The 15,042-nt window shown below is 57.5% G+C and overlaps 1 protein-coding gene across 9 annotated transcripts in view; it reads right to left on the reverse strand.

Moving 5' to 3' along the window:
* Nucleotides 1-614: 614 nt before the first annotated feature.
* The window catches only part of BRD1 (bromodomain containing 1), a 51,343-nt gene continuing 36,915 nt past the window's right edge, over nt 615-15,042 (reverse strand). For 4 of the 9 annotated variants that reach the window (XM_069490741.1, XM_069490739.1, XM_069490740.1 and 1 more), the window contains exons 8-13: nt 13,163-13,657; nt 5,278-5,413; nt 4,386-4,513; nt 3,115-3,224; nt 2,804-2,958; nt 615-1,787 (exon numbers count right to left, since the gene is read on the reverse strand). In XM_069490741.1, the coding sequence (XP_069346842.1) occupies nt 1,604-1,787; nt 2,804-2,958; nt 3,115-3,224; nt 4,386-4,513; nt 5,278-5,413; nt 13,163-13,657 (1,208 nt within the window). In that variant the 3' untranslated portion in view covers nt 615-1,603. The remainder of the gene's footprint in view (nt 1,788-2,803; nt 2,959-3,114; nt 3,225-4,385; nt 4,514-5,277; nt 5,414-13,162; nt 13,658-15,042) is intronic. The other 5 variants (XM_069490745.1, XM_069490742.1, XR_011235730.1 and 2 more) reach the window with 4 other exon arrangements.

The raw sequence follows: 15,042 nt of genomic DNA on the forward strand, positions 1-15,042 counted from the left end.
CCCCAGTGACCCTCCCAGAACCAGTGGGATCCCGCTGAGCTTCTCGCCTGCAGCCCCAGGCACCCCCCAAGCCACTCTGACCCCCGCAGCCCGTCCCAGGACATGACGCACTGGAAGTCAGAAATCAGCTGTAGCCCACGCCAGGAACAAGCAGCCCCACGCTGGACATCCCCCTCTGCTCAGACCCGGTCACGGCCGAGTCCTCCCACTGCAGCGCGACCCGCATCCTACCCACAGCCATGCTCAGCCGCAGCGGAGAGGTCCACCCCGCGCCTGCGGCCCGGCACCGCCAGTCCCTGCTCCCTCCTTCCCTGGGGACCAGGCCCAGCGTCAGCCAACCTGAGGCTGCCTCGGCCTCACCGGCCTTTCCCGGTGGGGAGAGGGCGGCGGGAAGGGGACCAGGGGACAGGAAGCGTCTGCCAAACACAGGACCAAACTACCAAAGGAAGACTTTATTTGCAGGTTTCTATGGAGATATTACAACAATGTAGTCTTAAAAGAAAAACATTTAAAATTTTTTGTGTGACTATAACTTTAAAATAAAAATACGATCAGGTGGAATAATAAATAATGCCACCGCACGACAGCTTCTGAGAGAAAGGCGTGTCCGCCGGTCAGGCGCCCCGTCCCCCGGGCCTTCTGGTGATGTAGGAATGAAATGGCCACACCGTCCAAATCTTCACTTTATTTTTAATATAAAAAATGCAAATTTGGAAACCCACCCTACTTTTCCCCCCTAACATAATGCTTTACCTCTTAAAAATAAAAATAAAGTACTAATTCTATATACATCACATGTACCATACAAAAATGTATCCAAAGTTTCTATTGCTACCAAAGTGTTCTAAATTAAAACGAGTTACAGAAAGCCCCTCATTGTAAACAAAAGATTACAAGTTACAAAATCAAAGGACGCACAGGCCGGGGCCACACACGGCGCAGCACGCCCGCCCCCCGAGCTGATCCGCAGGTGCCTGTATAAAAACGCGTATCGATATACCTTTGCAAGTTTATTTCTCATTATAAAGCAATGAATACACTTTCTACAATAAATAACCCGCTGGGGCGCCGTGGGCCTGGGGCGGGCGGGCCGCAGGCGTGAGGAGGCGCCGCCCGCCCGCCCGCACGGCGGTGTTTTTGGTGACCGGCAAGTGACGCACACAGCACAGGCTCACTCAGCTCCTTCCACAAAGTACCATCAAAATAATGTCATCTTCTTTCTTAAAATACACATTTGTCATTGTAAATGTACATCCCGTCTTATTAAATAAGTGGTACTCTGTGTAAAGAGTATGATTTACAAAATTATTAAACATTCAAAAGTCTTTTTAAAAAAAGCTACAAATCAAAGAAAGTGACACAGCAGCACCCCCTGTGGCGTGCGCCCCTCCGCGCGGCCGGACACAGCCACCCACTCGCACAGTGCGGAGACGAGACGGTCTCGTAGAAACTGGGAAATAACCTCCCCCCTCCCCCGGGGAAAAAGAATTAAAGAACTACGACTGAAAATCAGAATAAGTTAAGTTTGGAACCATATACAACTATGTACAGTTTATCCACACTATGGACAGGACCGAGGCCCGGGGCTGCTCCCAGACCCGCGTCAGTCAATGTCACTGAGGTCGCTGGCCGGCTCCCCGTGGACGCGGCTCAGGTGATTCATGGCACGGTCGAAGGCAACACGCACGGCCTTCCGGATGCTGGAGTTCCTCCCCTCCATCATCTTTAACTTGTCTATCGTTTCATCAATACCCAGGGGAACCATTTTGGACTTGGGAAGCCATTGCCTTTTAAAAAGGAAAAAAATGGGAAGTAAGAATCGCACATCATGCTTCAACACGGTCCACGTGATCATCACACGGACTGAGAGCTCCTCCTGGCGGGCGGAGCCCAGTGAGGCAGCACCGGGGCCAGTCGCAGGGGGGGGCTGGGGGGAGGGAGGCTCCTGCAGGGACAGACGGGAGGTGGACGACCCCCTCCCTGCACCTCTCCGGGCTCAGGTAAGGCACGAGCACCATCAATCCCTCCTCCTCCTCCTCCTCCTCCTCCTCCTCCAAAACATCTCCCCAGTGTCTGCCGAGTTCCAAGTCAGCCCCGCACATGAGCACAGGCACGTACGCACAGGCACAGACACACACCACACAGGGCCAGGGACGGTGGTCAGGGAGACCCTACAACAGGCCCTCGGGCGGTCAAGGCTGGTGTGAGCCCCTCAGGGCCTGACGAGGAGCAGCTGCCAAGTGGCCAGAGGTGTCGGGGTGAGGAAAAGAGACGGCAGGATGTCGGTGCCCACACCACCAGCCCTGCCTCGGGCACACCAAGAGCACCACCCCCGCCAGGCCCCAAGTGCACCAGGCAAAGGGCAAGTTCCAGGGACGGCAGCTCTGGGGACTGCGGCTCTGTGGGCAGCACAGCCAGGGGCCCCGTGGAGAGGCCGCACCCCAGCTGACAGCTCCTCCTGGCAGCACGGACTGCCACGCATGCCCCACACTCAGAGGGGCTGAACAGTAGCATACGGGGGTCCCCCGTGCTCTGGGCAAAAGCAGCCCCAATGGAGGTCTGAGCAGGCCTGGGTGGAGAAAAGGCAACCCCAGGTGACACCAGGCAGGGCACTCTGGGCAGGGACCTGAGGACTGCTGTGCACACAGCAAGGTAAGCAGCAGGGAGAAGAAACAGGGCGCAGCCACGAGCACCCTGCAAGGACCGGCAGACGCTGCTCGCCGAGAGGCCTTGCCACAGCTTCTACAGGCCACTCTCAGCCCCGCGCCTGCAGACCGCGCCCCTGACCCTGGACTCCACTCACCAACTTCGCTTATTATCAAAAAACAGAACGAGGAACAGCTTCTCGTCGGACTTGGTCTGCATGTGTTCTCCGATCTTCAGCACGTCCAGCGGCGGGGCTGGGATGGTGACTCCATTGTGGTGCCCAGGCACTCGTGGCATCTTGGGGTCGATGATCTGCCCAGGAAGGACATGCTCAGGTCACACGTGCATGCTCACACCCAGAGCCACTCGCCAAGCGTCCCCCGCCCCCGCCCCCTCCCGGCTGTACAGGCAGGCGCAGCCCCCTGGGCAGGGCACCTGCAGACCCCAGGCACGCACGCGGCCACTCACCAGTGCCGGGTAGGAGGGGTAGCCGCTGCACTTGGCCCACACCACCTTCAGGGGCTCCAGGACAGAGGCCGCCGCGTCGGTGGAAATCCACATGCTGTTCTGGCCCACCTCTGGGGAAGGAAGCGGCCGTCAGCAAGAGACCAGGCGTCCCAAGGCCCCTCGGCCACAGCATGGGGCTCCCGGGACTTCCTCCAACAGGACAGTCACATGCCCACCCACCCGAGGGCCTAGGAGGCAGAGAGCCACCTGCTGCCCCTCCCGTGGGGGTCCAGGACCTGTGCAGCCCCCCAGGCCCCACTTGCCTCTTGCTGACCTGCAGAATCTCACACCCTCCCCACTGGAAGGCCTCCGGCTCCAGGTCCCAACACCCGCCCACTTCTGAAGCCCCTCACTCCACAGACCCGGCTCCCCAGCATGTTCCTAACTCATTATTGAGTATGAAACTGACACCCCGCATTCAAAACCATAATCCTGGTTCCCCCCAGAGATACCAGCAGCTGTTCCCACCCATGCCCTGGCTCTCGGCCCACCCCTCCCTCTGCACACCCGGCCACAACACTCCTGGAAGCCACAGCTCTGTGGGGCCCCCAAGTCCAGACTGGCTGCTGGTGACAAGAGGTCCCCTTCAGCCCCGCACAGCAGCCACAGGCTCCCTCCAGGACACTCGTCAATCAGCCTGTCCCCACTGTGGCCCCCCTGGCCTGGCCTTGCCCCCCTGGCCTGGCCTCGCCCCCCACACCAGCCTCCCTGCTGCCCCTCAACCTTGGGGTTTCTGCCCTGAGGCCCCCCTCATGGCACAGCTGCCTTCCACACTGACCGGCCACACTGACCAGACCCCCAAAGTCCCCAGGGCTGGCAGGAACAGCCTGGCCAGTGCCAGCCCAGAGTGTCCCCTCCCCCTTCCCGGGGGGTCCGAAATCAGGGACCCACCACCCAGCAGCTGCAAATGACAAGTGAACCTAAACATTCCCAGGCAGCCTCCGAAAGACGCCACCTGCAGGACCTAGCCCGGCCTGTCCACGGCTCGGTGGGCCTGAGACCCCAGCCCCCCCCACCCCGGAGACGCAGCACCACCCCTCCCCAGGAGGGAGGCCCAGAAAGGGGCATAGGAAGAACGTGACCTTCACTCCACACACAACAGGGGCTCACAGCTCAGGGCCCGGTGCTACCTGGACAGGACTGTACTGTGGGAGCCCAGCCACCATGCACTACGTTCCAGAAACACTACCCGGGGCGTGGACACAACACGAGACGGAGCCCGAGAGACTCACCAGCCGCAATCCGGGCCGCCTTGGCGTAGTTCCCATTCTCAATGCAGGATATCAACTCGCTCCGGTCCTCCAGCGTGTGCCGGCGCACGAGGGCAGGCTTGCCGCGCCCACACTTGGGTGCGCTAAAACTGCAGGGGAGACCAAGGCGTCAACAGGCTGGAGTCAGGGCTCGATGCCCTGCCTGTCGATGGCCGCGCCCCGACCCAGGCGGTGTCCCACAGGGCCACTCGGGTCCTGCCTAACAACCCCGACAGCCCCAGGGCCAGGGCCAGGCCTGCCGTGCGGGGTCTGGGGGGAGCGAGCCTGTCTCGGCACTCGGGGCCGTCACGCGAGCTGTGCCCCCGCCATTCTGCTAAAGGCACACCTGTGAGGGAGAGACCCAGCGTGACGTTAACTGTAGATTCTACAATCGTGTCTGCAGGCAAGGACGGCGGGACCCCAGCACTGTGGGAGGCTGAGCCCAGGAGTTCAGGCCTGCAGTGACCTGTGACTGCGCCTCTGCACTCCAGCCTGGGCACAGAGCGAGACCTGCCTCTAAATAGACAGACGAGTACGAGTTCATCTTCACAGCCAGACACATACACAGACGTTCATCTTTCATGCAGTTTTCTTTCCTACTTCTGGTGAAACTATAAAGCAGATTATCATGTAACACAGGACACTGCCCCTCAAGGGCAGAAGGCAGCACACACACACACACACATGTGCACACACAGGCATATACGTGGGCACATGTGTGCACATGCATGCACACACACACGCACACCCCAGGGCAGCGCTCCTCACGAGGGCGCCGAGACGGGCGCAGTCTCCCGCTCCGTAAGGGCCAGGCAAGACACTGAGGGCGGGCAGGCGGGCGCCGGCTGCGGCTGGGACGGGGTCGGGTGCCCACCTAGAATCGCAGAGCGGGCTGTTGCTGGAGCAGATGCTGGACTCGGAGGCGCAGCGACGTCGGGGCGCGGCTTTCCTCCCGGGGCCGCTGCCCGGCTCCTGCTCGCTCCGCGCGCCCCCAAAGCCGTTGGTGAGACCTGGAACACAGGCAGGCAGGCCCTGAGCTCAGCTCCGCCAGAGCCGGTTGCGCCAACACGACTCACCCCAGCTTTACACGTGACTTTCTCCTTTAAACGCGGACCGTCTCACAAGGAGCACCTCGCGCTCGTGGCCAGACAGCGCCCTATTTTCACACCCACGTTCCTTAGCACCCAGCACAGTCCTCACAACACAGTAAACACAGGGGTCACTCGTCCAGTGAAATAAACATAAATCACAGTAAGTTCAAGTCGCAGTTTGATGAGCACTGTGTGAACAAGGTGCTTTTCTTAAAAAGTAAACGTCTTGATGTGGGGTCTCTGCAGGCAACGCACAGGGCGCTCCGCGCCAGGATTAGCCCATCAGACCTGCCGTGCGTGTGCGACCAAGGCCAGCGTGCACGCCTGGCCAGGACCCCTCGGAATCCCAGGCTAAGGGTGGGTCACCAGCAACACAAAGACACGTTCTCGCGAGCAGAGCTTCGAGGAGTAGTAAATGAAGTTAAAAACACCCACACGTAAAAATCTCGATCCAAAAGACAGGTGCTGACACAACCCTTGAACTGCAGACGAATACGCTAAAACTCACTGCGCTTCAGGTGCCCTAAATAGCTGAACAGAACACAACTGCATCATCTCGATATTTGGAAAGCTTTTTTAATAGAGCAAATCATCATATTTTTCTACTGAAAAAGGCTGACTGTGTCAGGAAACAGAAATCGCACTTGCCAAGGCCCCACCCACAAGGTCTCCCACAGGAGTCGGAACAAGAGCGGGTGGTGTCTCTGCCGGGTGCCCCCCCACCTCGCCCCGCGCCCTCTTGCTGTGACGGCTTTCCTGCCTACCTGATCCTCAAAAATTCAATTTAAAAATCTATTTCCAAAGGGAAATGTGTAAATCTGTAAACACAGCATTTCTTTAGAAGTCTGATGCTGCCCGGCAGTGGTGCCGTCGGGCTGGGCCACCGCACAGCACATCCAGACTCCAGCGCGTGCGGCCCCTGGCTGGGGGACGTCTTTCTGAGGGAGCGGCCACACTGCAGGGTTTCCGTCTGCTCGTGCACTTTCTCGTGTCCTCAGTGAGCACGACTCACTGTTAGATAAAGGCGGTGAGTCGCCCTGACAACAGCCAGGGGTGGCGACGCGGGGACTGAACCAGGTCTGCTGCTCCCGGCGGACCCAGCCCCAGGTGTCCCGTAAGTAACCTCACTGGACATGATGCTCCACTTTTGTTGGACTTAACAGTTACCACCAACTTTAAGAGAAGCTTAGTGTTTTTAATTTTAATCTAATTCACATGTATAAGCAGTAACTGCAAGTACTCAGGGGTGTTATAATCATCCTTGGCAGTTGGACATGTATAAGAATCTACAGGGCCGGGCGCGGTGGCTCACGCCTGTAATCCTGGCACTCTGGGAGGCCGAGGCGGGTGGATCGCTCGGGGTCAGGAGTTTGAGACCAGCCTGAGCAAGAGTGAGACCCCGTCTCTACTAAAAATAGAAAGAAATTATATGGACAACTAAAAATATATATATAGAAAAATTAGCCGGGCATAGTGGCGCATGCCTGTAGTCCCAGCTACTCGGGAGGCTGAGGCAGGAGGATCGCTTGAGCCCAGGAGTGTGAGGTTGCTGTGAGCTAGGCTGACGCCACGGCACTCACTCTAGCCTGGGCAACAAAGTGAGACTCTGTCTCAAAAAAAAAAAAAAAAAAAAAGAATCTACAGGACAGTCTTTAAAAAGTGGCCCCCAAAATGTGTGCTGAGCTAACAACGTGGGGCAAGTGGCCTCTTGTCCACCCCCAACATTCCTGGCAGAGGAGCCGGTGGCAGGTTAGGGGTCAGGGTCAGACCCCACGAACTCAAGCCCTGAAGGGTCTCAGGAGGGCGGAAAGCACCGCCCTGGCCCTTGGGGACGCCTGAGGAGCAGAGACCCCGCAGCCTCCCAGTCGAGGTCAGAGACGGCCCACCCAGCCGGGACGGACGGCTGGACGGACAGAGCCCAGTGCCCCAGGACACGGGTCTGAGAGGAGAGACTTCGAGCCAGGGCCATCTGCCATCACTGAGTCGCACGGGCCTGAGCGGGACCTGCTGATGTGACTCTACAGTCCTGAATGGGCAGGCCACTGTCACTGACAACGTCTAGCCAGAGAGCTTTGCGGCCACCACTGCCCACAGAAAGAAGCCCCAGGACATCACGGAGGGCGGCCAGCAACCCCAGGCCATTCGCTGACAGCACAGGGGACAAGGACACCGAGCCACAGGCCAGGTTCAAGTGAGAACCCGACGCTCCACCAGACCACGCCCCGTGACCAGGCACCTGCTGCACCGGCCGCACCCACCCCCCCACTCCCCAGGCGCAGGGCCCCTTCCAGGCAGACAGGGCTAAGCTCAGTGATCAGCTGGTCTCCCCACCTGTGCCACGTCCAGGGTCTGAGCTACGGCCAGCTAGTGCAGAGACCAGCACGGCCCTCCACAAAACCTGCCCGGCGATGCCGCCCGGGGGCCCGAGCACCTGAGCACAGCGGCGGCGGTGAGAGCTCCCTCGGCCGACCGGGTGTCTGCGGCCCCGGCACGGCAAAGCCGCACCTGCAACACTCCCAGCCTCAGCCCACAAGTCTGCCAGAGGGACGACTTGAGGCCCAGCCCTCAACTGACGCCTGAAGGGACAGGACTGGAACACAGGAAGAAGAGACTCCATCATCAAGTGCCCCCTCTTAATTGTCCTGAGCATTTAATTCGAGGACACATACCACCAAGGTGATACGTCATACGTACATACACTGGGAAACGCTGCCGAGCACCTGGGAAGCGGTGGGCAGTGCAGACACCTGGGACCCAGACGAGGCCGTGCACACAGGGAACAGGTGGCCTTCGCCTCAGGGGCACCAAGTGGCCAGGCCAGGCCCAGACACGTCCCAAGAGGCTGCTGCCTGGGGACGACAGAGCCCCATGGGAGTGGCTTCTCCAAGCACTGAGGCTGGCACAGCTCACCGGGGATCCCACCCTCAGCACCCCTGGGAGCACCTGAAACGACACTTGGCCCAGAAGGTTCTGGAGTCCCACGCCAGCCTCTGGGTGGTGCCAGCACGGGGAGCCCAAGGCCTGAGGTGCACAAAGACTGGCACCCTGCCCACGGGGCATCTGCAAACAGCAGGCGCTCACACAGGCCCAACCCTTTACATCACGTGGAGAGCAGGAGGGAACGTCCAGCAACTATTTCTGTACAAGTGTTTTTGCTAAATGACAAAGGTCAAGTCACTGACTATGAAACATGAGAGAGCAGAGGCTCTTGGGAAAGAGCTGCCACCCCCCAACCAGAGAGTCGGGGCCCCCACTGCTGCCCCACCCTTGAGTGGCCTTTATGACCTCCTAGGAGGCAGGAGAGAGACCAGACACGGAACCCGCACACCCTCCTCTGCCCGCTGGGCAGCGGCCCCCACCCCGGCCACTCTGATGACCCTGCGGCACCGAGGCTCTCCCTCCAGCCGGGCTTTTCCATGGCACACCCGGGGCTGCCCAGGGAGGGGGTCCGCAAAGGACCTCCTGAGACTGCCAGTCGCCTGTGGCTGGGAACCCCCTTCTCTGAACAGCCCCCACCTACGGGGCCTGCAGGAACCACAGGGCCGGTTCCTTTCTGGCCTCTGCCCTCCCAACCCACATGGATACCAAGAACCCTCCAGCTGCCCCTGCATGGGAACCCCAGGCTCCCCATCCCCAGGGCCAACGGCTGCCAGGACGTCTGAGGCCGGGGACAGGTACAGGCTCAGCCACGTGGGGTAGACACAAGCCCTCCTGTCCTGCGTCAGCACCCACATGGCCACCCTGCCTGCAGGCTCACAGGATGCTCGAGACATGTCCGCACACTGGGAAGTGAGCGCAGACAGCACGCAAGGGCGGCGGGTGGCGCCCAACATCCTCTGCTCATGTGATTTTCTACTGCCAAAAATATAGCGTTTCTGGTACATTTTTCAACTTTTCAGTAAAAACATCGCACATAGGAAGACCCCCATACCACGCTGCTCTTGCTGAGACCAGCTTGTGACAGGCCAAAGGCCCAGGCCAGATGCCCACCCGCACCCACGGCGCAGGGCCCATCCCCACGGTAGAACTTCTCAGGTGGCCACAGCAGGCGTTCAGGGTGGCGGCCAGCGAGACAGGCGACAATCTGCCGGCGACTGCCGGGAGGGAAGGAAAGCGAAGCAGAGGGAGACGGGAGATCGGGTAGAACACAAAGAAGAGGCGCTGCTGAGGCCACGTCTTCACATGGTGCCGTGCGTCCACCGCGAGGGCCACGCTGCGCCCCCGCGGGAGCCACAGGCCACATGGGCCAGCTCTGCGCATGCTCAGGGAGGGACTCGGTGTGGTCCGACGCTGTCAGCTGTGCTACCGCGAGCTCCCGGGCCAGGGCACCAGGCTCTCCTCTGCGTCCTCCATTAACCACCCACGCTCGGGAGGCCGACACGTCCTGCCAGCTCTCGGAGGCTCTGCCCTACAGAGGGTGGGCTGGGGGGCCGAGACCTCTCCAAGGGCCGGTGTTGTTTAGCGGCTGGACCGATGGTCGCAATGAGATCCGCGAGAACTAAGTGAATGCAAAGCGCAGGGGCCCTCTGTGTGCCGCGACGGCTCTCGGCACAGCTCCAGCCCGGCTGAGTTAAGGAACAGTGAGAGGGTCCAAAGAGTGAGCCACCCAGCACATTAGCAAAGTGAGAACTTGGGAAACAGTGAAAAGGCCATTTTGTCGGGCTGGAAGGGCAGAAGCAGCTCAGCTTCCCCCCAAACAGGCTGAGGACCAGCGCCCACGCGCTCACGCCCAGCACGCACGAGAATCTCGCAGCGGGAGTCTCAGGAGAGGAAGGACAGGTAAGCGCTGGCATGGCAGTCACTGCTGGACATAAATGAGCAGTCACAGAAGAAGGAAGCTATGAGCCAGGGATGGCGCCGAGGTGACGTCCAGAGAACTCAGCGCCCCTCGAGGCCTGGTGCACGCACGCCTGGCCCCAGGGGAGGAGTCTCAGAGCGAGCACATGTGTGCTCAAGCCAGCACGGCATGGTGCGGTGCACTGGAGAACACCAAGAACGCCCTGCAAGTTCAGAGCACGTGGAGGAATGTTTGGAAAAAATTCAGAAGGTTCCAAATATTTCAAGTCCTCAGACTGAAGAACTGCAAGTTGGAGCAAGAGATCCCAGGCGAGCGGCGGGACAGGGCAGGTGCAGAAGGCGCGGAGCCGGCAACAGACCAGGCCCGGCCCGCCCCGGCTGAGCAGGCGCAGCGGCAGACGCCCTGCGCTCCTGAGGGTCTGATCCCAGCGCTAAGGCTCTCGGCTGCCCAGGAGGGTGCTCAGGGGTTCACCACGCGGCCACTGAAATCTACTGCCACTCTGGAATAAGAAAGCAGAAATCTCCATTTCAGTCAGGGTCAAAGGGCACAAATATTCTTCAAGAGACGCGTGCTGTGGACCATGCTTACTAAAGGACTGTGGCAGGACTGCTTTAAGACTCACGGCTGCCACTGAACACCTGCGGATACTGCACTCAGACGTGGAAAAGTGGAACAGAGGGGACACATTATTTCCTGCAGAGGACATCTGACCGGCAAGTCTGAGAGGCTCCAAGCACCAGGAAAACCACACCCAGGGCTGGAGGCCCACAGGTGGCAAAGGCTTCAGTGGAGCCACCGGAGGAAAGCCACCAACTGAGCATCCGGAGAGGAGGGAGGGAGGCCGCTGCCTCTGACACCGGCCACTCGGCGGGGCCACTCGCACGGCACCCTGCACGGTGCCGCCAACAGACGCGAACCCCAGAGGAAACAGGGGCAAGGTCCGAGCTCCGCGTTCTGTGTGTGGTGTGGGCGCCCAAGACCAGGAGATCCTGCCGGCCGGGCCTGGCTCTGGGCACCCAGAGCACAGCGTGCGGACTCTGCTCATCACCACTGGGATTTGTCCGTGAGCTTTAGAAACCAGGTGAAAGTCTTCGTTAAATTTGGCTAAGAAAGGCCAAAGTATAGTTTTGGTTTCGTTCTTTTGAGACCAAGTCTTGCTCTGTCGCCCTGGAGTCGGGCTGGAGGTGCAGTGGTATGATCATAGCTCACTGCAGCCTTGAACTCCTGGGCTCGAGAGATCCTCCCGCCTCAGCCTCCTGAGTAGCTGAGACCACAGGCTGGTGCCACCACACCCAGCTAATTTTTCTTTCTTTTTTTTTTTTTTTAGAGAAGGGGTCTTGCTACGTTGCCCAGGCTGGTTTCAAACTCCTGGCCTCAAGCGATCCTCTTGCCTCAACCTCTCAAAGTGCTAGGATTACAGGTGTGAGCCGCCACGCCCTGCCAAAGTATAGTTAGGAGAAATTCTCAAGTACTGAGACAAGTTCGATCCATCTTTATCTGTATCATGTGAAACACTTAAATTGCCTCCTGTTACTTAAAAACTAAAAATAGGTTTTATCAAACTATTTTAAAAATCCCAATTTAACATCAGTCCATCAAAATAAACTTTCATGGGTAGATAATTTCTATTAAATTAATTTATGTGCAAAATTGTCATACAAATTAAAATGAAATATATAAGAAATGACTTTGGCAACAAGAGGCACCATCTGTCTGCAGGCCGGAAAGACCTAATGGAGTCTGGTCTCCTCAGGGACGCCGCAGAGCCGGGATGGAGGGGCTGGGCGCGGCCCTCGCAGGCAGGCCTCACCGCCGCCGCCCTGCTCCCTGCGCCAGCAAACAGCGCAATCCCCCCAGGCCACATTCCCACTGCCGAAATGTGTGAGATGTCACCCACACCCTGGCGCAGCCGAAAGAAAAAGCACTTCCCCTTACCCAGGTCTGACAGACAGACACACAGGAATCCAGCGCTGACTCAGGACACGGAACAAAAGGACAAACATGCCACAAACAGGGTCCAGATAGGAGATGCTGGAGATGTGACCTGGCACCGCCCAGGCACAGCCACCACTGAACGACAGTGGCTCTTCGTCTGTGGCTGTCCCCGAGGGGTCAGGGAGAGAGGCTGCCAGAGCAAAGGCCGAGTCCCTCCAGCCCCGCGGTCTCCCGAACACGCTATCCACGCTACTGACGCAACACACAGGGGACGTCTTGGGAAATTACTTAAGCAGACTGAAGTTACAAAAGCTGAGCAGTAAAGGAGAACCACGTCCAAGTGCTCTTTCAGCAGACAGTACCTCACCAAATACGCACTTAACAGAGTACAAAAAACTGAGGAAATATTAAAGTGCTTAAATCAACTGCAAAGTGGTGCATTTAGCATAAGGACAGACCCTGTCGGAGGCCCGGGACGAGCTGTCCTTAGGAAGGAAGGCCCGGGTTCTACTCCAGGGTCCAGCGAGCGCCAGGCACAGCCGCCCACGGCCACCGGTTTACCCAGATGTGCCCAGGCCAAGACGGCCAACTGCAGACTACACCCGGAGTCACTCCTGGTGCTGAGAAAACTCGGAGGGAAAGGGACGATGGGGCAGAGCAGGGAGCAGCCCTGGTCACGGCTCTGCAGGGCCCACCGGGAGGCCACACGGCCACTTGTGGCAGACGCCCCTCCAAGCCCCGAGAGGGCGCCAGCCTCAGATCTACAATCTGGGGCTTTTGAAAGAAAAACTGCACTGTCTTCTTCTCTGGAAATTAAGAGAATGCTGCAAAACACAAGCTCAGCACCTCACACGCTTCCTGCCCAGCTCCCTGGAGGTCGAACGCGTCTCAGCACAGTCGCGAGGGTGCTCTCGGCCAGCCACCGAGACATTTACCTGTGTCCAGGCGCTTTCCCGGGGACTCCTCCTCCACCTCGGAGTCTCCGCATGTGCTCCGCGACCTTTTCCTTGGCTGCAGAAGAGTCTCCAACCTCGGAAGGACTACAGACAAAAAGGTTTTGGTCCCTAGCTGAGGAGAAGTTGGCTGGGTTTCAGTGTTCGTGGCAGACTTTGGGGGGCTTACACTTTTCGGTTTGCAGAAGAGAACAGAAGTGCGTCTGTTTACATCGCTTGATGGCTCCGCCACCGCGGAGGCCGCCGCCGGCACATCGCCACTACTGGCGCGGGTGGGCTCTGGAGGGTGTCCGCTTACCAGTGCGCTCTGAGTGCAAGTGCTATGTGATTCATTATCAAATGTGACTCTTTTGAATAGTTTACTCTGCTCTGGGTTGAGTTCTACTGGTTTGAGGGTTGGTGGTTCTGAATTAGTCTCCGAGTTTGAAGGAAGAGGTAATGCATCTGATGGTTCAAGTTTAGGGGGAGATTTATCTCCTGAAAAAATTATAAATAAAGTGATTTTTGAAAACTGAAGATTATAAAATCTATTATAAAACTTACTATAAATGTGAAGTCCACCAAAATACTAATTCAATTAAGGAAACAAAGCATCCCAAATAACTGCCTGCTACGCAGGGAGCGGCCCCATGGGGCTCGGGCCACACTGTGTGCGCCTCCCTAAGGCCAAAGGCTGTGGGCCTGGCACCCTGGGCGCAGCGCCCGGTGCTCACTTACGTTCTGCAACAAACTGTGAAAGATTATTTCACAAAGGCCAATATCAAACACATCATTCACGTTCATGACAGTCTCTACAATCAACAGTTCACTTACCTTGAGGAAGAAAAGGTATTTCACATAACTAAGGGCCTTACACTGGCATTCCACAGAGCTCTACCCTGGACCACAACTTAGCAAACAAAAGGAGACAAACATTAACCTGAGCTCTGGTCAGGTTTGCTAAGTCAATGCCAAAAACCATGAGTGGTGAGTAGTTGTGCATGATTCTCAAGAAAAGCAATAAAAAAATCCCCACTCATCTCGGAACACACGACTTCTGTGCCGTATCTCTGAACACTGTTAACAGTAGTTTTTCCTTTTAAATCTCACTTCAAAAATAGAAACAGTCTTTGGAAGAAGACTATTTTAGTCTCTTTAAAACGGCTTTTGTAAAATTCCCAACGTAGCAATGAGAAGGCAGAGACCAGCGCTCGGGGCAGTGGGCGTGGCCGGGAGGCCACAGCGAGAGGCTCTGCCACGCTGGGCTGAGCCGAGCCACTGACGTTCCTTTCCAAGCAGGACTGATTTTAGCTACGGGAAGTGTAACGTAAAACCAAGAGTAACAATTTAAATAATCCTAAGTAGTATATATTATCAGTGGTGTAGTTTTTATTAAGCCTGCAAACTTTCCAAAAACCATTTGAAATACATACGGTTAATATTTTAATCAAAAAAGTCATTCTGAAAATGAAGCACTACACCACTTATAAGCTTCACTGACGTCTCTGAGCCACCAGATTAACTCAGACAAATGTTCAAGAAGGATACCAAAAAAGTCCTCCCCGAGACGGGGCAGCAAACCGCCGGTGCAGAGGGGCCGGCCCTGCTCTGGCACAGCCCGGCGGGGCTCTGGGCTACAGGCGCCTCCGTTGCCTCGGGGTTGCAGCCCTCACAGGGAGTCAAACACCAACGGGGAAAGTGTTACCTCAACAAAAAGCCTTTTGTTTAAAAAGGCCTTTTATTACAAAGTTTGAGAGGAAACAAGCTTATCTAGCACCTAAAACTGATGCCCCAGAGGCAGAAGCACCCATTTGGAGAGCAGGACACGGTGGCCCGCTCAGACTCCTGACAGGTCTCGGACAGATTTATAGAACACAGGGGAC

The sequence above is a fragment of the Eulemur rufifrons genome, chromosome 16 (assembly GCF_041146395.1).
Source record: "Eulemur rufifrons isolate Redbay chromosome 16, OSU_ERuf_1, whole genome shotgun sequence".
Classification (NCBI taxonomy): Eukaryota; Metazoa; Chordata; class Mammalia; order Primates; family Lemuridae; genus Eulemur; species Eulemur rufifrons.